Source organism: Salvelinus alpinus, chromosome 18, assembly GCF_045679555.1.
Source record: "Salvelinus alpinus chromosome 18, SLU_Salpinus.1, whole genome shotgun sequence".
Taxonomy (NCBI): domain Eukaryota; kingdom Metazoa; phylum Chordata; class Actinopteri; order Salmoniformes; family Salmonidae; genus Salvelinus; species Salvelinus alpinus.
Genome location: NC_092103.1, coordinates 22,732,811 through 22,755,686, shown reverse-complemented (window position 1 = coordinate 22,755,686; position 22,876 = coordinate 22,732,811). Strand labels below are relative to the sequence as shown.

Here is a 22,876-nt window from a genome sequence, read left to right as displayed (position 1 = left end):
ATTCTCCCAGGAAGTGGAAGTCTAATGTCAAAGGCAGGAGGTTATGGTAACAGGAAGCTATTTATAATTGCTATCAAAATACAATTAAAGACAACTAATTGTCAAAACCAAGGTCTCTTGATGGATTTTGTGATATTATAAATTGTTTATTTCCCTGTATTCAGAAGGATACTGCACTTCTGAAAAGTCTTCTCTGTACTTCTCTGAACTCTGAGATGTTGAAAGGATACCCATGCTGTTCAGAAAGATGCTGGGCTGCTGAGTGTACAGTATGAACTGAATATATTTCAATACCAATTAAACCAAAGCCTCCCCCCAATTTTTACTCAGCATAGGGGGAGCTGCTTTGTCTAACAGCAACAGTATGAGCCGAATTGCTCTGAAGATTTTACATTCATCATAAATGGGGAGGAAATTAGATGAAAGGGAGTGATTTTGGGAATTGAAAGCTGAGTGATTTTGAGTAAAATGAACATACAGTTTGTTTTGAGGTTAGACTATTGGATAAAGGATGAGTATTCTAGTAATCTCGTTGACAGACTCTTCCTCCCAAATGCGCGAAGAGTCTGGTGGACCAATACATCAAACTTGGCCTTCCTTAACCAATACAGAGTGCGGGAGAATCTCCCGTTGCCAATATAATTGGCTTAATCGGCTTAACCTATCAACCAAACACCTTCCACCTAACCCTCCCCATAAACTAGCACACCACAAGCACGGTTTGATTCGTAAAAAATGTATGACAAATACTTTACTCAGTAGTTCACTCCCATAGAATTCTATGGTCACTTCCAGTAAGGCCAACTTTGAGTGGTTGATATCCCAGACTTACATGCGCAGTGCGCAATAGCCTGGGGACAAGGTTATTATTTTAGTGACGGCTGCTGTTGAAGAGGGGGAAGATGAAGCAGAAGAGGAAATGTATGTGTGCGTGAGCGTTTTCACTGTGCAGCCCCAGAAACTCTCTGTAAACAGAAATGTATATTGAGCCAGCTCGCTCCGTTGTATGGATGATCAAAGATTTAGCCTCTAAAGGTCTAAGGGGCTTCTAAACAGCTTCTACCCCCAAGCCATAAGACTCCTGAACATCTAATCAAATGGCTACCAAGGCTACCCCCCCCCCCCCCCACACCCTCCTCTTTTACGCTGCTGCTACTCTCTGTTATTATCTATGCATGGTCACTTTAATAACTCTACCTACATGTACATATTACCTCAATTACCTCGACTAACTGGTGCCCCCGCACATTGACTCTGTACTGGTACCCTCTGTATATCGCCTCGCTATTGTTATTTTACTGCTGCTCTTTAATTATTTGTTACTTTTATTTCTTTCCTTTTTTAGGTATTTTTTTAAACTGCATTGTTGGTTAAGGGCTTGTAAGTAAGCATTTCACTGTAAGGTCTACATTGTATTCGGTGCACGTGACGAATAACATTTGATTTGATTTGATAAAGCCTGAACTCTAATATCTGTGAGAATTGTCCAGATCCGTTTACAGTCTGGGTGTAAGTAGTAAGCAGCCGCTGGCAGAGAGACAGGGTTCCGTTCATCAGTAGTATAGTGGAGGTGGGAAATCTGCTTCTGACAGCAGCATAGTGATAAACAGAACAGGGGAACAGAGCCTGGGCTCGGATGGCCCTGAGGAATTCAACATGCGCAACCAGGAGGAATGAAAAGCAGTGTTTCAGTACAGCTCTGAAACTCTGAAATGAAATGAACTCGGGGTCCCCTGCATTCAAAGATCAGAGCTCACACGCTCACGTGATATCCTCTTCCAAAGTGCCACAAGGAATTTGAGTCTCACTTTGTTTCAAGGGGGTAGAAAACGCCTCACTGTCATTTTCACTCAACTGTGAGGCATGGCCCTATCTTTCAGGCCTTCCTCCCCCAGTCGCCTGATATTGTGACTAACAGCAAGAAAAAAGTTTGGTCAGATAATTACCACTAGCTGCCTCAGGTTTTGCTGAGAAAAAGCTTTTCAGAGAGTTTCCCTCTTTTTACGGCCAGTCATAAAATAAGGAGCCGCATCATAAAATGGCTCAATACTGTACCACCATGGCACTCTTTAAAAGCTGTCTCTTCATGGAACATCACGTTTGGGTGAAATATGGAGCAGCAGTGTCCAAGGTGACATGGTCCATAGGCAGAGAGTAAATCCTATACCTGGTTGATTAGGAATCAAATCAAATCAAACTTTATCTGTCACACATACACATGGTTAGCAGATGTTAATGCGAGTGTAGCGAAATGCTTGTGCTTCTAGTTCCGACAATGCAGTAATAACCAACGAACGGAATTAGCCATGTCCTAATTTTTTACAAACACAAACTGTCTTTGTCGTGCATTAATGAGCTCACTGAACTGAGATGTGCCATTTCAAATCAAAGTTTAGTTGTCACTGTCACGCCCTGATCTGTTTTACCTGTCCTTGTTATTGTCTCCACCCCCTCCAGGTGTCACTTGTTTTCCCCAGTGTATTTATCCCTGTGTTTCCTGTCTCTCTGTGCCAGTTCGTCTTGTACGTTTAGTCAAGTCAGCCAGCGTGTTTTTCCCGTACTCCTTTTCTATTCTCTTTTCATCCTATCGGTTTTGACCCCTGCCTGACTCTGGACTACTTTCCCACCTGCCTGATCATCCTGCCTGCCCTGACCTTGATTCTGCCTGCCCTCCGGTACCTATTGGACTGATCTGGTTTTGACCTTTTTTGCCTGTCCACGACCATTCTCTAGCCTACCCCTTTGGATTAATAAACATCGTAAGACTCTAACCATCTGCCTCCTGTGTCTGCATCTGGGTCTCTCCTTGTGCCTTGATAGTCACGTGCGCAGAATAGAACAGACCTTACAGTGAATTGTTTACTAACAGGCTCTAACAAACAGTGCAATTTTTAAGTAAAAAAAAAGGTATTAGGTGAACAATAGATAAGTAAAGAAATAAAAAATAACAGTAGTGAGGCTATGTACAGTAGCGAGGCTATAGAGGCTATACACAGGCACCGGTTAGTCGGGTTGATTGAGGTAGTATGTACATGTAGGTATGGTTAAAGTGACTATGCATTTATGATAAACAGAGAGTAGCAGTAGCGTAAAAGAGGGGGTGGTGGGTAACAGAGAGTAGCAGTAGCGTAAATGATAAACAGAGAGTAACAGAAGCGTAAAAGAGGGGTTGGTGGGTGGTGGAACACAATGCAGATTGTCTGGGTAGCCAATGTGTGGGGGCACCAGTTAGTCAGGCTAATTGAGGTAGTATGTACATGAATGTATAGTTAAAGTGACTATGCATATATGCTAAACAGAGAGTGGCAGCAGTGAGGACTACTGTCCATATCAACATAATGGGCTCTTAATTAAGCTTGCATTGATATAGCATAACAATGGGTAAGCGGCTATTGTTGTAGATAGTTGTAGAGTTGTAGATACACTCTAGGACAGTGGTCACCAGCCTTTTCTGGGATAGAAAACGAATACCTCTTGGAGAGGTGAATCTACCACACTGTGCTACGTATTAGTCTCAAAGCATAGTGGGCCCAATTAAATCCCATATATTACTTTTAAAACCGTTAGCGCTCGCCTCTCCAGTGCAGCCAGACAGCCAACATGGATGACTCATGCAGACTTCAAGATCTCACACCGACCAGGGTCACATGACTGTACAGCTGCAGGATACTCAAAGATCAAACTTCTCCTATACAGAGGTCTCACACAAGGGCCCTGGTATCATCTCAGAGAGAGAGAGTACCACACCAAATGCAATAAACATCAAGTAGATTACACTGCAGCTGACGACAACACAACCGATGTGTCAAATACATTCAGAAATTCAACTAACAAATAAACACATATCTAGATAATGTAGAAACCTACACATTTTTTGTTACAAAAAGTATTTTTATAATTGTAATAATTTTCATAGGAAGTAATAGGTTCCATCATGTGTGCATATACAACATCTTCTTATGACACCCTCAGAACACACGAAGACAGCTTGGTGACATGGGAGAGAAGAGGGGGAAGATGGAGTGGGTGTATAAGTGGCAATATAAAAGCGTCTTCAGAGCACTGTAAATGACTTCAAAATAACTATGAAATGACAGTTCCTTCAAGTAATAACTCAGTCTACAATACAATATGTTGTTGTTATTCCCTTTCTCTCAGGGCAAGAGAAGGGTCCCCACAGGACAGACACACTCTCCTGCTCGTTCTGTGCCATAGCAACAGTGTAGCAGCAGATGGGAGACGTTTGTATATCAGTTTGTACTACAACTACAGTAGCTATGAATGCAGAGCAATAGCTTCTGATAAATTCTCTTAACACTTCACTTTGAAATTGAGGGAGAATTTCCCTTTTGTTTACAGTAATGTGTGAACGGACATTAGAAGGTGGTATGGGGGTACGTTACGCCCAGGGTGGATAGTGGACATTGGTGCAGCAATAATATCTATAAGCCTATAGACCTGGTGACATAGCATCTTCGCAGCAACTCATTCCTACTGCCCTTGTATCTGCCTTGACTGTGCTTGCAGAGATCTATGAGGAAGTCCACTGATGAGACCAGATCAATACTTAAGCCCCCTATTATAATTTCAAACCAAACAAGGGCTCCAAAATGAATCTCTCCATTCCAAGTTAACGACTTCTCCTGACTAACACCATGGGAAAGGCTTTTTGTTTGTGTTTGTTCATATTGATCTGACACCAAGTGGATGGCCCGGACAAATCCATTTGATTCATGTTGGGCCTGTCAATACAAACTATTTCCTTGACTTTGATTTGTTGTTTCTGTCAGAAAAAAGAGACATTGAGTATTCAGTCAAACAAGCACAACAGTTCCTCTCAAAATGAAACCAAACAAATACAGAGATGTCTTTATTTCCCAGTTAAACATTGTGGCTTGGCTTGTAGACCCTGTGCTCATTGGTGCCAATGTAACAAGCACCCAACTTTGTGCCCAGAAATGGCAGTTAGTCCTGGCACCAGTGCCCAGCCTGGCACAGACCACCACGACCTACCAGTTCAGGGTTTTGCAGGATTTTCTAACTAAACTCCACAATGTTGTCAAAACCACCCAGTGCTTAATTTGTAAATCGGGAGGTGGCGGAACAAAAAGTACGAGAGGGGGGTGATCTGTGGAGCTCTGAGGTACCGGAATACATGAGAACAAAATATCACCGTTATAATAAAACATTGCATGCATATCATCGCATTTTCATAGTGGCTGTGGAGCTCTGAGGTACCGGAATACATGAGAACAAAATATCACCGTTATAATAAAACATTGCATGCATATCATCGCATTTTCATAGTGGCATAGAGCATAGAGCAGTAGCCTAGGGTCTGGGAAAAATGTGTCCTTTTATCAGTTGTGTGTATTCACAGATGCCAAGGGAAGCCAGGCTTAAAAAAAGTATACAAAATTTGCCAATCAGCATAGCGCTAAACTGAGCGAGCTCAACTGTGAATGGTCCTGGCCAGGGAAGCCAGCTTGGATTTTGGTGTCACTCCTATCAAATCCCATTGAGAGCATACTTCATTGACAGAAAAACTTGAAATGTTCCATCTTGTTGTGTTGTGTCCTTTTTATTTTACCTTTATTAAACTAGGCAAGTCAGTTAAGAACAAATTCTTATTTTCAATGATGGCCTTGGAACAGTGGGTTAACTGCCTTGTCCAGGGTCAGAACAACAGATTTTTATCTTGTCAGTTCGGGGATTTGATCTTGCAACCTTCCGGTTACTAGTCCAACACTCTAACCACTAGGCTACCTGCCGCTCAGTGGCTATCTAGCTAGCTAACTAAAATTGTCTCTTTCCTAAATTAGCCATGGATGGAGATAGGGATTTGGACGTGTGGCTTTACTTAATTCTCTGTAACGGTGATTCTGATCCAACCATAAATTCATACATTGTTGTGCCCCTGGCCTGATAGGATGGAAGTTCAATATGTAGCTAGATGTAGAAGGCTAATGTTAACTACCTAACATTTCCCATGAATGGAAGTTAGGCTAGCGAGCAAGCATTTTAGCCAGGTAGCCTAAGACAACAAAAAAATAAAAGTGTGTACTGTATGACAGAGTGATAGACCGTTTTGTTAATGTGAAAGGGAGGAGGGTGGCATTGGCGTTAACATGTTTTTAAACTTGCACAAAGGAACGCACGCACACGCATGCACACACACAAACAGAAATCAGGACCATGGACAGCCACATCATATTTAGCTTATGTTGATTGGACTAAATCGTTTTTGGTATCTTTTAGTTGTCACTGTTTTCTTTGCGACTTGCGGTAACTCTCCATTGTTCTAAATCAATAGTTGTTTAGTGGTCAGAAATTGTCGGAAACATTAACTTGCTTAACCATGCTGTAGGTTATGTAACTGTCTGTTGCTGTACATGCAATATGCTTTGTGGACTTCACTGGACAGAGGTTGCTATACGGTTTTGTGATAATACAAAGGTGTGGTTGAATTTATTCTGCCACTGTCTTCTTATTATCTCGGCTATTAGGCCTATATATCATGGTCACAAGGCATATGAATAAACAGCAAATAACGGGGGGGGGGTAGAGTCCAAATTGTGACATTTTACATGACATTTGAATAGCTTCTCTAGCTGATATTAGTTCCCCCCCTTTACAGCAGGTGCGAGTCTTGGCAAATCAAAGGCTACAGAGGCAGAAATACTACAGACAATGTCAACCTGCCTGAAATATGCACCTTACCGCAAAGGGGGCCATTGGGAGGGCCAATGAGGAAGAGGATGAAAGAGTTCTTAAGAAATTAAAAGCATCAAAGCATTTTCCGACAGTGCCTTTTTTGGGGGTTTATTGTATATATCATTAGGTCATGTAACTGTCTGTTACATGCAATATGCTTTGTGGACTTCACTGGACAGAGGTTGCTATACGGTATTGTGATAAAACAAAGGTGTGGTTGAATTTATTCTACCACTGTGTCTTCTTATTGTCTCTGGCCTATATATTGGCCTATATATTACGGTCACAAGGCATATGAATTAACAGGTGGGGGGGGGGGGGGCTTTTGGGGGGGGGGCTTGGCTTCTCCAGTGATTTTACCCACACACCGCTACTGGCTTTAATAAATGCATTTCAAGCAATTCTACATCATTTTACATGACTGGAGACTTTGGCAGTATAGTTTTTTATACCGCACAAATGATCGAAATGACAGGCTATTGACACCGACAAACTGAGAATCTGAGATCAATAAAAACTACCTTGTGTTGAATCCATCAATAGCATAGGCATAGGTGTGTGGAGACAAATATTGTAGGCTACAATATGAGAAGTCATTTTTGCCCTAAAATTGCCTTCCAGGTTCACTGACTCACCCAATAATGGGCAGCTCACTCGCCGATGATGGCCGATGCATGAACGCATTTTGGTAGCCCAAAGCAGACAGAATAGAGTCTTCTCTTTTAAGCAGGAGCCATTTGCTTTCCAACCTGTGTTTTCCCAACTGTATTTGATATATTGTGAAAGGCCTGTTTTGTCTGCATGCTGTTCACTGACAGATCTGCTGCACGTTCTCAACCACCCGCAAGTCCACAGCACCACACCTCAGCACTCCAACCCAGAGCTCCACAGCCACTCAGCCCATTGTTTTTCTTTCTCCCAAGGGCTCTCTTTCCCGATGCAGAGTGTGTGCAAACCCATTTCCGTGCCTCCCAGGTCATCCCCCTCGTTCAGCCAAAGTTGAGATGGCTTTTGGGTCACACTGTGCTCTCGCCAAGGTCGCATGTGTGTGTCGCATGACTCCAGATCTACAAACAGAACCCATACTGTGAGCTGTGGGATTATACAAGAGACTCCCCCTCTCCACTAGCACCACTGTTTCTGTTGTAGCTGTTATACTGTACAGTAGCTGCTGCTGCTGCTGCTGCTGCTGCTGCTGCTGCTGCTGCTGCTGCTGCTGCTGCTGCTGCTGCTAGAGAGCTGACAGTTCTCACTGTTCACTGGTCTGGATATGAGAATAGTATAGGACATATTCTGGGTGGTCTTTCAACACCACACACAGACATGCACACTCACACACACACACACACACACACACACACACACACACACACACACACACACACACACACACACACACACACACACACACACACACACACACACACACACACACACACACACACACACACACACACACACACACAGTCATCACACTATGATAACACAGTGTTCAAGCTGAGTGAGGGAGTGTGTGTTTACTTTGTGTGCACAGACATGCATGTACTACTGTCTGTATATATGTATGATTGCCTGTACTGTATTGTGACTCTCTATAGACTCTATAGACAATTCTTTGTGATTGTGAGCCCCACGCCTATTCATTCCTGTCGTCTGATGCCGCTCTGTTCATTACTAGTTATGTGTAGCACAGCCCTAATATCACATTTACTGTGGAGAGGGATAGATAGAGAGTGATATAATAGAAGAGGGATTGTAAAAAGCAGTCCAGATTCTATGGAAAAGCTAGGGAGAGAAGTGTGCAGGGCTGATGGACAGGCAATAGGGGTTCCATTTTTACTTGCTGTTACTGAAAGCATTGGTTGACTTGACTATGGGCTTTATTTCACAGAACTATAGACTTGGAACTCTCTCTTGTCCATCTCCCTCACTATTCCTGCCCACCCCCAACCCCCTCACTCTCCTCCCCATCCGCTTTCTCTCCTCCCCACCCCCACCCCTCTCTCTCCTCCCTACCCCCCACCCCCTCTCTCTCCTCCCCACGCCCCCCCCCCCCTCGCTCCTCCGCACCCCCCACCCCATCTCTCTCCTCCCCACCCCTCACTCACCCCCTTTCTCTCCTTCTGCCCCTATCTTTCTCTTTTCTATCCTTACCTCATTCTCACACACAAAGCACATTATCTGTATAATGAGTACTGGGTCTCAGAGGGAGATGGGGAGGAGGAGACAGGGGAAGAGGGGGTACCAGCATCACAGAAGGACCCCCTTCCACCTGCACTCTGAAGGAGTGACCCGTGGCTCCCCCCTCCCTACCTCTCCCCCCTGGCCACGCCCCAGGGAAATGGGGCCGCTTGTCCCCCAGTTCCCCATCAGCGCTGCATCACAGACACACACCTCAGACACAGCTCCTATCACCAAGTCTGGCAGTTGGTGATTCACAGTTCACACTCACTCTCACACGTACAGGCATGAATTGATGAAACACACACATATGCAGGAACGCACACACACACATAGACACACTCTCTCTCACAGACTCATGCCAGTGCACACACCAATAGAACTAAGGAAAGGCAAGGTCCAGTTTTTTAGATTGTGTTCTCAGTGTTCGGCAGCTGTCACAGCTCCTGTCACACACACACGCATACACATATGCACACATGCACGTTTCTGGCTGCTCTCTGCCAAATCTGCCATAGTCAATATTTACAGCACGCCAGCGGAGTGAGAAAGCAAGTGAGCCCTACAGCCAAAACCAACCATTTGCGTGCGTCCACTGCCTCACTAATTGGGCACATTTGTCTTTCATTTAGCACTGGATTGAAGTGCAGGAACAGCTCCAAAAGCACACAGCTTCCATCTTAGCACAAGTTTACTGAGTGCCGTCCAAAATAATAGAAAAAGTTCTACAGCTGGCTCTGCCGCTCAAGATATGGGGTGAAAAGGACTTTTCTTGTTGGTCGCTCTAAAAATATTGGAGGAAAAGAGGCAGATCTGGAGGAAGTGAGATGATTGATTGAAGAGTGAGTCATTGAGGAGAGAATGATGGGCTGAATGGTTGGTCTCCCTCAATATGGCCAAAAACCAGCACTTTACTGTGCTTGCCATGGGTACATCATCGCCAGCAGTGTTGGGTGGCTGATATCTTAAGTGGACAGGTCTGTTGAGTGGCCAGGAATGGTCTGATGGAGGTACTAGCCAGGATTCAGTTAGACTGAATGGGAGATGAGTGCACATTCTATTGGATGAGTGGATGGGTGCCAATATCATGGTGCTTTTGTACATTGCCAGTCTCATATAGTGTTTCAAACCTGTGGGCACAACATACACTTTACTACATGCTCCCAACCCATATTCATTTTGTAGCATAACATAATGTATTTCCACTTTAAATATACAGTTCCACGAATACTTTATCTAGAATTACCAATATTAGACATTTAAAGCACTCGGTATGCCTTAGGACCAATTGGCCCCTATCAAAATGACCTTTTAAATTCAATAATTTCATACGGACTATCACAGGTATAGAATCTGACATTAAGGTATATCAATTAAAAACCTCATTATTCAATTAGCATGTGTCGGTAATGGAGCAAATAGGAGAGGCGGTAAATTGCTCAGACCAATTAAAGCTGTGAAATTGCATGTCTAAACAGCAGTGGACGGTGAGATCATACTGGGAACATGATTTAAAATAATTGCTTCTTATTATCGGGGAAATAATTCCGGGCCTCAAGGGGATTTTGGGCACTGAGCGAAGGAGAGGGGAAGAAGAAGTGCGGCGCAATACGCAGTGGAATGGAAAAAACAACAAATTCAATCATTTTCCTAAGTATTTTTCAGTGTGTGCCCCATAACCATAATATAATATTCTGTTGTATTCTGGGCTGACTGGACAGAGACTTGTTAACACTGTGAGAGAGGCTGAAGTATGTCTTAATAAAAAACATCCAAATCATATAGGACTATACCCTCACAGTGATTCACACAAGGCAGGAAGAATGTTGCCCTGGAGGCAACTCTGCAGAGTGGTCACTAGCTGGCCAAGCCAAAAAGCAATACAATCTGATTTTAAACCTAACACTAATGGCTAACCATAACCTTAAAGTAAGACCAAAAAGCTCCTTTTTGTTTTCATGAATTTAAACGAATAACCAATTTTGACTTTGCAGCTGTCCCATCTAGCAGATATCCCTCAGTTCTACCTCCAGGGCAATAGATGTCAACCTGCCTATATATCACTCCCACCCCCTTCTCTTCTATCTCAGTTTAGGCTGTCTACAGGGGGTCATGTGGGGACATGTGGTGCTCTTATGTGCTGGGGTCGTGCTGGGGCTGTTTCACACGCAATCTACCAGTGGGCCACATTCCATCAGTCGATCACTGCTCCTCGAGTTGATATCACAGGGGAGTCAGAAATATTTATTCAAGGAAGGAGGAAGAAACAGATTTCTTTGTGTGTGTATGCAGGAGGCTGAAATTGGCGTGCTTACAAACCTGGATGGACTCTGCACAGTTAATTAAGATGAAACTATTCAATTCTGGTGAGATTGAGCAGCGATTGGACACATGCTGCACGGGGAGACCGCTCTGATTAGCAGTCGAGCCAGCGCGTTCCAACACATTTTGATGCGAGACAATATTCCACTTTTTCAATTACACACCCCAACAGCCCCCTAACTACCAAAACCAACTCATTTGCATAATTTAAATATAATTATAGTGTGCTGAAAACATAGTTCTGTTGTGTTTGCTATTACAATTGTTTTCATTTTTCCTTCAGTTTTTTTCTATGGTCGAGATGGGTTCTTTTTTTCTCCTGAAATGAATATTTCTGAAATTAATCTTTGAGGATACGCCTCAAGGTCAGGGAACGTGTCAAGAGAAAACTTTGAGTCAGAAGAAAATAGTTAATCTGGTCAGAATCATTTCAAACAAGGTAGTGAGGCTCAAACATGTACAATTACTGTCTTTTTTGACAGGCCTCTCACAATATTATTAAACAACTGAATGCTCCGACCATGTTTCAAACTTCTTTATAGGCTGGTCCCTCTTCTCTCCTGCTTTTAAGGATTAGCCTGGACACATGGCATACTTCTGTATGATAGTCAGTAGACAGAGAAGATTGTTATTACATTGTCTTATCTATATATGGCTCATTCAACAGCAGCTTAACATTTTGCACTCAGCATCACGCTGGTCATTTCCATGCTAAACACTAGTTCACTCAAACAGTTGTGAAGGCGACCTGTGTTCACCTGGCTCCCAGATGGTATTTAACCATCTCTAGGTGTAAAATTACCCACAGCTGGGTCCACCACCCGCCACTAAACCACACTCTGTAAGTCAAACGTGTGTGTTTGTGTGTGTGCTTCTGCGTGTGTGTTTTTGCAGTGTATTTACATCTGGTTGTGATGAATAGGGACACACTCAATCAATTCACATGCATGCACAAACACATTCAAACAAACATTAATCATTGCCTGCTTAGAGGGGCCAACTTCTGCCCATGATGGACTTACTTCCTCTTGAATAGCCAACTCAACCTGCCTCAAGCATTCCAATATCCCACCGCCTCAACACTACTTCATCAGAAAGCTGTGATGCCAGGAGCAAGACCTGCACTCAATAAAGTGTTCCATTAATTTCATCAAAACTAATAATAGCATGCTTGCAATCCTCTTGTTGAGCCAGCGAAGCAGTACAATGAGTTGTTGCTGGTCTAAATGATCATATAAAGAGGAATAAAGAAATGTAATGCACACCGTTCTCCAACTGTTTTTCCACATAACACAGCTGCATCAAAGCAGAAATCAATTTATTTTTGACTGTGCGTTATTGAGTCACTGCATGCAGCCCTAGTTTATGAAGATGCACATTATAATTAGTCTACAAAGACTCATTGAATATTCAGCATTCAGCACTCCAGATACATCACATGATTCCTGGGACATTGTCCTGGGACAATGAAAATAGATGAGAAAATAATTTAAGTTTGTGTTGCTGGATGATTAGCAAAGTACAAGGCCCTGTTCACATTCACCCGACATCTGACTGTAATTCATCTTGCTACATTAAAGAAATTACAATGACAATGATAGATAATGCACTAAATGAATTCTAATACCACATTTATCAGTATCTAAGTTTCAGCCACGGTGAAAGTCTCTCTAGTGTAGCTGCATTTGAGTCTCTTTTTAAAGGTGTTATTCGTTCTGTTTGTCCTGTTATCTGTTATTTAGTGGACTCCAATGAAAAGCAGGCTTTGTCTGACTGAGCTAAAAAGGCTTTCTCCCTGCTTAAACCCAGCAATGTCACAGCAGTATAAAGCAGAAAATACAGTCAGGCCCAGTGTCAGTGTTCGGCCTGTCAGTATCATACCACAAGCCATGCAGACCATCTCCCTGTGCCAGCCCCGAACTCCAAGCCCCAAGCCATGCAGACCATCTCCCTGTGCCAGCCCCGAACTCCAAGCCCCAAGCCATGCAGACCATCTCCCTGTGCCAGCCCCGAACTCCAAGCCCCAAGCCATGCAGACCATCTCCCTGTGCCAGCCCCGAACTCCAAGCCCCAAGCCATGCAGACCATCTCCCTGTGCCAGCCCCGAACTCCAAGCCCCAAGCCATGCAGACCATCTCCCTGTGCCAGCCCCGAACTCCAAGCCCCAAGCCATGCAGACCATCTCCCTGTGCCAGCCCCGAACTCCAAGCCCCAAGCCATGCAGACCATCTCCCTGTGCCAGCCCCGAACTCCAAGCCCCAAGCCATGCAGACCATCTCCCTGTGCCAGCCCCGAACTCCAAGCCCCAAGCCATGCAGACCATCTCCCTGTGCCAGCCCCGAACTCCAAGCCCCAAGCCATGCAGACCATCTCCCTGTGCCAGCCCCGAACTCCAAGCCCCAAGCCATGGGAAAGTACTGCTCGGATTATCTCTAGAATACATTGTGCAGAGCAAGTGTCTACTTCAGAACACGTCTGAGTCCTACTGAGCACTACGCAATACTAGACCTGGAGGGCTGAATAAGCAAGCCTTTAGTCTCCTCCTATTCCACTAGCCGTTTAGTAGTGGAGCTGTGCTTTCCAGACCTATAGCAGTCCTAATCCTACAGTCAAACACAGCTGGTGAACAAGAATACCCTTTTACTAATGTATTTCCCAGCAAGTCGATCACTGATTTCTTCAAGTAGCCCAGTTCTACCACCGGGCTCCCATAGTCCCTTAGCTAAACAACATGGCAGAAGTCCCGTCCACATTCTACCACAAACACATCCTACATCCATCCACCATACAGGACCAAACCACAACCAGTGGAGTGTTCTAGAGCAGGCTCATCTATTCAGCATAAGTCTTTGACCCACCCCTTCCAGCCCACAAAAATACACAGCACCCCTCCATCCACCATCTGATGTTGAATAACAAAGTGAGACATAATTTTAGTTGAGCCACAGGGAGCCATTTTCTAGCTTTGATTAGCAGCAGTGTCAGGGAGCTGTATGTTGTGGTGGTGGGAGCTGTGTGTTGTGGTGGTTGGAGCTCAGCCAGGAAATGTCAAGTCATCAGATTCTTCACTCCCTGCTCCACACACACTCAAATTGAGGGAGCGCAAAACATCAGCTCTAAATGTAATTCCATATTGATGAGCTCACCACAGAGTAAATTAATCAGATTTACATATGAAAGAGGTTACAGTTGTACGACAACAGAATGGAAATAGTGCTAATTAGCCGTACAGAGGTGATAGAGTTTCTCAGCATGCACTAACACATACCTCGGTGAAGGCAAGGTGTGGATTTAAGTAAAACAAAGCAGCGTTTACCAGCGCACCCTGGGAAACATAATTACAAATTGGATGAAAAGACCACAGGAGATAGTGGGTGTAATAACATCGGGAGTAATCTCACGGAGTAAACATGTTGGAGTAAAAATATGGCATCTTTAGAGTTTGTTCTGTGGTGTATATCATGGCATGTCATCAATACGGTATCTCTGTGTTCATCTAAACATTATTTCAAATGTTTCTTCTGTGTAGTGCACGGCAAAATACTTTTCCAGTGTATGTTCTCTGTGTGATGGGTTTGTTTGATGCCTATCTGTGTTTCTTTCTATAGCAGGACGCTGTGCTGCGTTCTTTCACATACTGCCTTGCCTTCCTTCCAAAGCCAGGTCATATAGAAAGCTGTGCCTGGACAGAGATTGGCCCTAATCTGTGGTCTGCTATTGTAGCCTGATCTGGACACACAGACACACAAAGCCTTGGTAATACATCTACAAAGAAACACTTAAAGCCCAATGCAGACGTTTTTATTTCAAAATCAAATCATTTCAGGGTAACATTTAAGTAACTAAAAAAATATATGCTTTTTAGCCCAAAAAAATATTTCTCAATCAAGAAATTTGCTAGGACTGTCTGGGAGCAGTCTGAGTGGGGAGGGGATGGCCATCAATGCGCTGGAGGGGCCTAATGGGAGAGAGGTTATTGACAAAGAGGTTTGGAACTCTTTGTCATTAGTCTATTACAACTTAAACCGTTTTCACATTGACAATAGCAAAGGGACATTTTTGAGAGGTTCTCGAGAGACAATACTGTTGTGTAAAACTTCCGAAATGATCTCGAGCACTACTTCCAGAGGTCGCGCACGACACTCCTCCAACAGTTGTCCCCTTCTGAGCGTGGCAGTGTGAACAGAATTGTCTTGTTGAGCTCAACACTCCTAAAGTATAAATTGTAATAGCAGATCAATGTTTTTGAAACAGCTGGAATGTATAGAAAATGTTCTTTATATTTGAGAATTGTTTATTGAGTTTTTACCAAAAATTGCAGTAACGGCTTGTTACATTCTGAAACTGTCGCAGTAGCTGCCGCCTGCTGGCTGCACTGAGCCACGTAAAACTATGAAAGCCTATTGGCGCCACCATTTAAATTTAAAAAAATTGTCAATAGGCCTACTATCTCAAAATGTTGAGATACGCTAGGCAAACTACGTAAATGTATATGTTTAGATAGTATATCACAATAATAGAATCAGTTGTTTCATTTGTAAGATTGTGTTCTGAGGTGGCACCACAGGTCCCAGACTGGTGGTTGGGAAACTGTTTTCCTGGGGGCCCGAGTTTTTCCTGATCTGGTAGGCTAACCTAACCAGGTAAAACTCTGGGTACATCTCAACTCGCCGGGGAATTATACCCATGTTTTCAGTCTCAATATTATTTTAAAATCCACAGGCTTGGGCTGCATCTCAGCTCCCCCTATGTGGGCCTTTTAAGAGCTGATTTATCCTCCATTACTAAGCTCTGGGCTGGTCCAGGCAGGGTTGGCTCCGGGCAGGGCTGGTCCAGGCAGGTCTGGCTCCGGGCTGGGCTGGTCCAGGCAGGGCTGGCTCCGGGGAGGGGTGGTCCAGGCAGGGCTGGTCCAGGCAGGGCTGGCTCCGGGCAGGGTTGGCTCCGGGCAGGGCTGGTCCAGGCAGGTCTGGCTCCGGGCTGGGCTGGTCCAGGCAGGGCTGGCTCCGGGGAGGGGTGGTCCAGGAAGGGTTGGCTCCGGGCAGGGCTGGTCCAGGCAGGGCTGGCTCCAGACAGGGCTGATCCAGGCAGGGTTGGCCCCGGGCAGGGGTGGCTCCAAGCAGGGCTGATCCAGGCAGGGTTGGTTCCAGGCAGGGCTGGCTCCGGGCAGGGCTGGCTCCAGGCAGGGCTGACACCGGCAGGGCTGGCTCCGGGCAGGGCTGGTCCAGGCAGGGCTTGTCCAGGCAGGGCTGGATCCGGGCAGGGATGGCTCCGGCAGGGCTGGTCCAGGCAGGTCTACAGCACCAAAGCTACTTCAGTGCTTAGTGGGGATCCGGCAGGACATCGGCCAGTGAAAGAACAGCTCAATGAGATACATTGGAAACCACTATAATTGTCCTGGATGAGAGACAGGAACACTCTAAGCATGGACCAGATCACAGAAAACACATAGATCAGGAGTGATCGGTTTGGGGTCAATCTGGGGACCTGCCTTGCCAATGCCATATGCTCTTGTCATGTTGACAAAATGTTGCGTGGACATCTAACCTTCCCTGATTGTGGAAAAGGACTCAAAAATAGAACATAAATCTACTCATGTTGTATGGTGAAGTATGGTGTGTGGTCAAGCCACAGTGGTTCGACAGCCAGTACGGAGCAAAGGAAGACGAGACGAGGGAGCAGCTGGAAGAGGAAATTGTCGGGTCGGTGCTCAGCGAAACGAGAACTGCCTCCCTCGCTTTGTCCTTCGCGTCAGTGGAGTCAGCCTGGGAAGGAGAGGATTGCCTATTCCTTTTCGATTTCCATTCGTTCTGCTGGAGCTCCACTCTGGACAGGGGAGGGGAGGGGCCAGGGAGTGAAGAAGTGGAGGGCAGGTGAGGAGAAAGGGTGAGGGGGGTTGCAATACAACCTTATCAGGGATCACAGACTTCTCTGCAGAAAAAAATCATGTAAATGATGCATGTGTCAGCAGGGTTTTCCACTCGCCACTCTCTGCCCACAGAGCAGCAGACTACAGCAAGTACTTCAGAAGAGAAGGAGAATGGAAGAAGTTGAGATGTGAGAAGTAGGTTGAAAGTAAGGACCTGGAGGTGAAGCTCTTGATTCCAGTGTTAGATTATGTGCTGAACTAAGGCCCGATTTCCTTTGCTCAACACACAGTGTCACATTGAAGAGGTAAAAGTCTTGCTAAAACTGTTGACTTCCTCCCTGTTCAAATTAATCGGCACAAAAAACAAATACACTCACATGCACACACATAGACACACACATTCCCATAATAATATTGTCAAAGCCTGAAAACTTTTCTCATTCCCTGGTGAAACCTATTTCACTGCAGATTGCAATTTTCTGACGAAATAGGGAGTAGCGGCTGGCCTCCAACACATACAATGCAAACTAGAAATAGACCAATATGAGTTTTCCAAGAGAGGTACACATTTTCTTGAGCCCAGACTGGCCTTTAGCGTGCACATCGATCAGCATCCATCTCTCATTCTCATATCCAATGTACTCTGCTGAGCAGTAAACACAGTACACACAAACAATATAGGCTATACCAAACTAAAAAGGCCTAGCATAAAACTAACCGTAATGGGTATGGTATTATTGCCAGGAGTTATAGGTTTCAACATAAGTCAATTGAAGAAAGAGCTGTTTTGAATCCTTCCCAGATTTTAGAAAGAATTATTTATCACCGGTCACACGGCACACCCTAATATATATTCATTATAGGGAAAGGTTTTTCAGATGGTCAGAGAGTGTTATTCAGCAAATAAATGCTTCAAGCATTTCAATTAATCTACCTATATATACGGTTCAGTTGCTTAACACATAGGAATGTAGGTTTATGGAGTAATTCCTATTTCTAATATTGTTTGTATTGGTGGAGCTTTCAGCAATGTTTACTGCACCTATTGAGGCAGTGTTGCTGAAAATTTGGTTAGGGGATTGATTCTTGGTTTGGAAATCACATTTTTTGAATTGTGGAATAACCTCCCTTGGGTCCCCGGTTCAATTCCTGAGCCTCTGTTAACTTTGAAATTAAAATTCACCTGTCTACATTTTCCTCCTGGGTATAAGAATGTGTGCGCAGTTTTGTTGTGTTAGGTTGAACTTTTCAAGGTGTTTTTCGTTTTTTGTTCCCTTACATTTGATGAACCAGATCAATGGGAAATAGCTCAGAGTTAACCCATTCCGGGAACAAGACAATCAGAAAGAAAGAGTATCTCATCACTGGTGTTCCACAGGAACAGACCATAATTTCATGCCAGCTATCAAAACTATTCAAGCCATTATCAATAACAAGGTCATGTTGTTTGATGCCAGATGCCCAATAACATCCTGCTCTGTGGGGATGGATAGCATTGAAAACCACCAATGCCTAGTTGTTATGGAACTGCTGACATACTAGCTCACTACAGGATCTGTGTACGTACAATCCTGGTTGATTGTACTACTTCTACTTGGAAAAGAACAGAAATCTGTCTCCTTCAAAAGAAAAACTTATTCTGACGTGTTCCTCTAAAACTCATACATTTCACATAAAGTCAAAGTGTTAGTCCAACTCAACAGGGAATTAAAACAAGGAAAGACAGAAGATGGAAAAGATTGGCCCCCTCAGGGATTAGAGCTGCCAGGGGAGGAGAGATTGGCTAATGTCTCCCTGTCTATGACTCCTGATTGGGTAGATGTGTGGGGATGTGTGGTAAGTCTTTTAACTAATGCTCTGTTAACTATGTTAATGTCTCCAGACCTCCTGTGATGCGTTCTCCCGCCTGGCGGGCTCTGATGTTGTTTGCCCACTGAGATGAGTGCGTGGAGAGCAGCGTGGAGCTTCCGAGCTCCCAGCCCCATCCGGGGAAGACGTGTACCATATTCCCAATGCTCCCCCCTCCCTCCCCGACTCCCAGATGTCACACAGGAATCAACAAAGGCTCTATTTCATCTTACTGCCTGCATTCATCTAACCCCACTCCATTCCCACATACAGTGGGATCTGACATTATTGACACCTTTGATAAAGATGAGCAGAAATTACTGTATAAAATAAATAATTAAAATACTGAGGCACTGTTTATACTAATACAGTTGCTTTTAACAAGTAATATTTTTTTCTCAAAAAGGTAGGGGTCAAAATGACAGTATTGACAGCCCTGTTTTCAATACCTTCAATACCTCACCTTGCAAGGATAACAGAACTCAGACTTTTTCTAAAGTGTTGTATGAGTTGGAAACCACATTGGGAAGGATGTTCGACCATTCCTCAAAAGAGAATCCTTCCATATCCTTGATATTCTTTGTCTGCACTTATCAACTGCCCTCTTCAATTCAAACCACGTTTTCAATCCATTTCAAGTCTGTAGACTGAGATGAAAATGTTGATTTTGTGGCCAATTAGCCCATTCTTTGTGGATTTTGATGTGTGCTTGCGGTCCACTTGCGGCCAAGTTTCAACCTCCTGGTAGAGGCAACCATGTTTTGGGCTAAAATATCCTGGTACTGGGTAAAGTTCATGACCAGTGGAAGTAAAATAGCCTCATAACATCAAAGATCCACCGCCATATTTTACAGTAGGAATGGGATTCTTTTCTGCTCATGCATTCTAATTTCGACGCCAAACCCACCACTGGTGTGCATGGCCAAAGAGCTCTATTTGCATGTCATCCAACATTAGTAAACACCTGGAGTTTGGGTATTGGCACTTGGATTGGAACCTGTGCTTTGTTCAGATGTACCTCTGATCACATTCATGTGAAACAATGAAGACTTTTTTTCTCCTCTGTGTTTATTCATTGGTGTTTCTAGTAAAGTGAATGACACAGTTTACACAAATAATGACACACAGCTATACACAAAGTCAATCCCATACTGTAGCTAGGCCCTTGGTCATGTAATTTTACCGCAGTACATATTACTGTAGTGAAGGCAGGGTTTTACATTTTTGGCAATGACCTTTATTCTATGAATCTACTCATGATGTGTCCAAATAAACGGCACTCTGTGTTGCTGTTACTAACATTGAGCAGTAAACACGATGTTGTCAGAAGACCCACATTATGAAATAGGTGATAACAGCCCTCTTCACTCTAACCAGGTCACTCAGACACAAACAGACATCCCTAAATATTACTTGTAATAGTGTGTGTGCGTGTGCGTGTGCGTGTGCGTGTGCGTGTGCGTGTGCGTGTGCGTGTGCGTACGCATGTGCATGTGTGTAATGATGCTGGCATTTGCAGCTGTCTCTTTGTCTCACTTTCCATTATTTCTCTGGACTCCCTCTCCTCCTCGTTATCTCTACCTCCCCAACAGGTGACTGCTATATCTAAAAGGTCCATCACATTCAAATAAAAATCAATTGTCCTTTCAAACCTGATGTCATTTTCCCGGTTTACAGTAATCAGCAGTGCGCAATAATACAAAAACAGCAGCAGAAAAAACAGGCTGTGGAATCAGCATTGATTTGAAGAGGAGAAATCAGATGAATGTACTCAACCCTCCTCAAGATGACCTGTGTTTCCATGTTACGATTCTTATAGACTGCTCTATAGCATACTGTTCCAGTGAATACCCCAGCTTTGCCCACTACTGCACTCTTCCTGATGTTTTTACACACCATTCCTCCCTACTGCAGCTCTTTACACTGCTGCTCCTTAACCATGGAGTCCTATAACATATACCGCTTGTTTTACTCTACTGCTCAGCCAGGCTTATAGTGCCGACCTCTGGTCTTCTGCAGTGAAATGGTGTGTGTGTGTGTGTGTAGGATTCTAATCTCAGAAAGAGACCATCCAGACCCCAGAGCTCCTCTACCCCTCAAGGGAGAGCCGTCTGTGGGACTGAACTGGGCCACGACATCCCCTGAGGCTCCACACACCAGGAGGCAGACAACGAGCAGGACATAATTCATTCAGCCTTTTACGTTTAAGTTAACGGTCCAATGATGTTTTGTTCCTTGACCTCTCCCACCTGCACACATATGCAACACACACACACAAACAAACAGGTACAACCACAAGAGTACACACTGAGAAGATCCCTAATACACCACATTCTCTTTCCCCATACACAAATGCTGTGTACTCGCACACACACCTGCTTGCCAATGGCAGGCTTTGGCAAGCAGCCATGCTGAGTACATTACCAGACTCCCTCTCTCAGCCCAGCATCAGGTTTATAGAACATGACTGAGGTTCAAAACCGTGGTGGGACACACCTGCAACTATGCTAAAACTATATCTAATTCTATTCACAATGCCCATAATCCAAACCAACCTGTCCTTGACCCATAGGCTAGAATATTACACATAGAGTTTAGTCACTACCATAACAGATTATTCTTCGCTCTATATCCCTGCCTTGAATATAGTAATTCACATTTATTTTATAACATCTCACCACTCCTAGTGGTATTTCATATTACAATTTAGTCCTCCACTTTCCAGGAGAAAGAGCTAGAGATTCTCACATTTCTGTTAACCCATGCCTATTATTTGCCTTGTTCATGATGATGACTAACATTAAGATGACAAATTAGAAAAGGATGTAAAATCAAATCAAATCCAATGTTATTTTATTTTGAGAGATCATTCAGAGAGATCATTGAGAGAAAGTTGATATGATTGCTACTAAATAGCAATTAAATAGTGTCTATTAAATAACAATTAAATTGTGGCTATACTGGATATGATTGGATACTCATCACAGAACACATTGGAGATTATTCCCAGAAATAGCCAGATTTAAATATGATGTGAATTGTGTGTGCAGAAGGCATCGCATCTCAATGAAAGAAAACGATAGTGTATGACGCGCACAGGCTAAAATTGCAGTATAGCCTGTTATTCATATTAACAAAAGTGGTATTAGGACAATTTCTCACCTCCGCAAAGAACGACCACCGCAAACCCCACTGTGCAAAGTAGAGTCATCTTTCCTTCCGGTGATTCAGAAACTTCCACACTACAAAAAAAGGAAAAAAGGCGGGACGACTCTGGTCCCTAACGACGCTCCGGAGGGAAGGTGCCAGAACTTTGCGCACAACTTTTCTCTTGTCTCTTTCAAAAATTAACAGGATACACGTTTTCCATTAATTACACAATTGATGTATGTATCTCCTCAGTACAAGCGCTGAAAGCTGACGAAAGTCCGACAGTCAACAGCCATCCCTGGCACGACAGGTACCCAAACAGTGCGAAATGTCTTGGTGCTGAGGAGGGAACTGAGCAACTCCAGGGGAATAACGGTCCGTGCCAGTATCCAACCCTTATGCAATAAACTAGAATGTATCCTTCATTTATCTGTTTATTTAATTAATTTAAGATTTTAATGGCCCGGTTTAGAGAGTTACCGAGTGTAAGTTGACCGTTGTTCACATTTGTGTCCGTTGCGCAGACTATGATTCCTACATCACCAGTTGAACCTCTTGACGCAGGTCTTTGACATAACACGAGAAACCGTGCGCCCAGATTTTTTTCCAGAGGGTGCATCAGTGGTCTCTACATCAGACCCTAAACGCGCTGCACCACGTTATATTTATTGGCCACCTTTATTGTAAAAACAACTCATGAAAACTATCTTCAATTTAGAATTACTCAAATATAATTTTCATTTTATAACAATTTCCTCAATAGACCTAGTTGTCTGCTGGATATCACATGGTCCA

At 43.9% G+C, this 22,876-nt stretch overlaps 1 protein-coding gene across 1 annotated transcript in view; it reads right to left on the bottom strand.

Annotated features, from left to right (window-relative positions):
* Nucleotides 1–22,571, bottom strand: part of LOC139544021 (transmembrane protein 132C-like) — a 172,093-nt gene extending 149,522 nt beyond the window's left edge. The window contains exon 1 of the mRNA XM_071350689.1: nt 22,094–22,571. Within this exon, the coding sequence (XP_071206790.1) occupies nt 22,094–22,142 (49 nt within the window). The 5' untranslated portion in view covers nt 22,143–22,571. The remainder of the gene's footprint in view (nt 1–22,093) is intronic.
* Between the last annotated feature and the right edge of the window lie 305 nt (nt 22,572–22,876).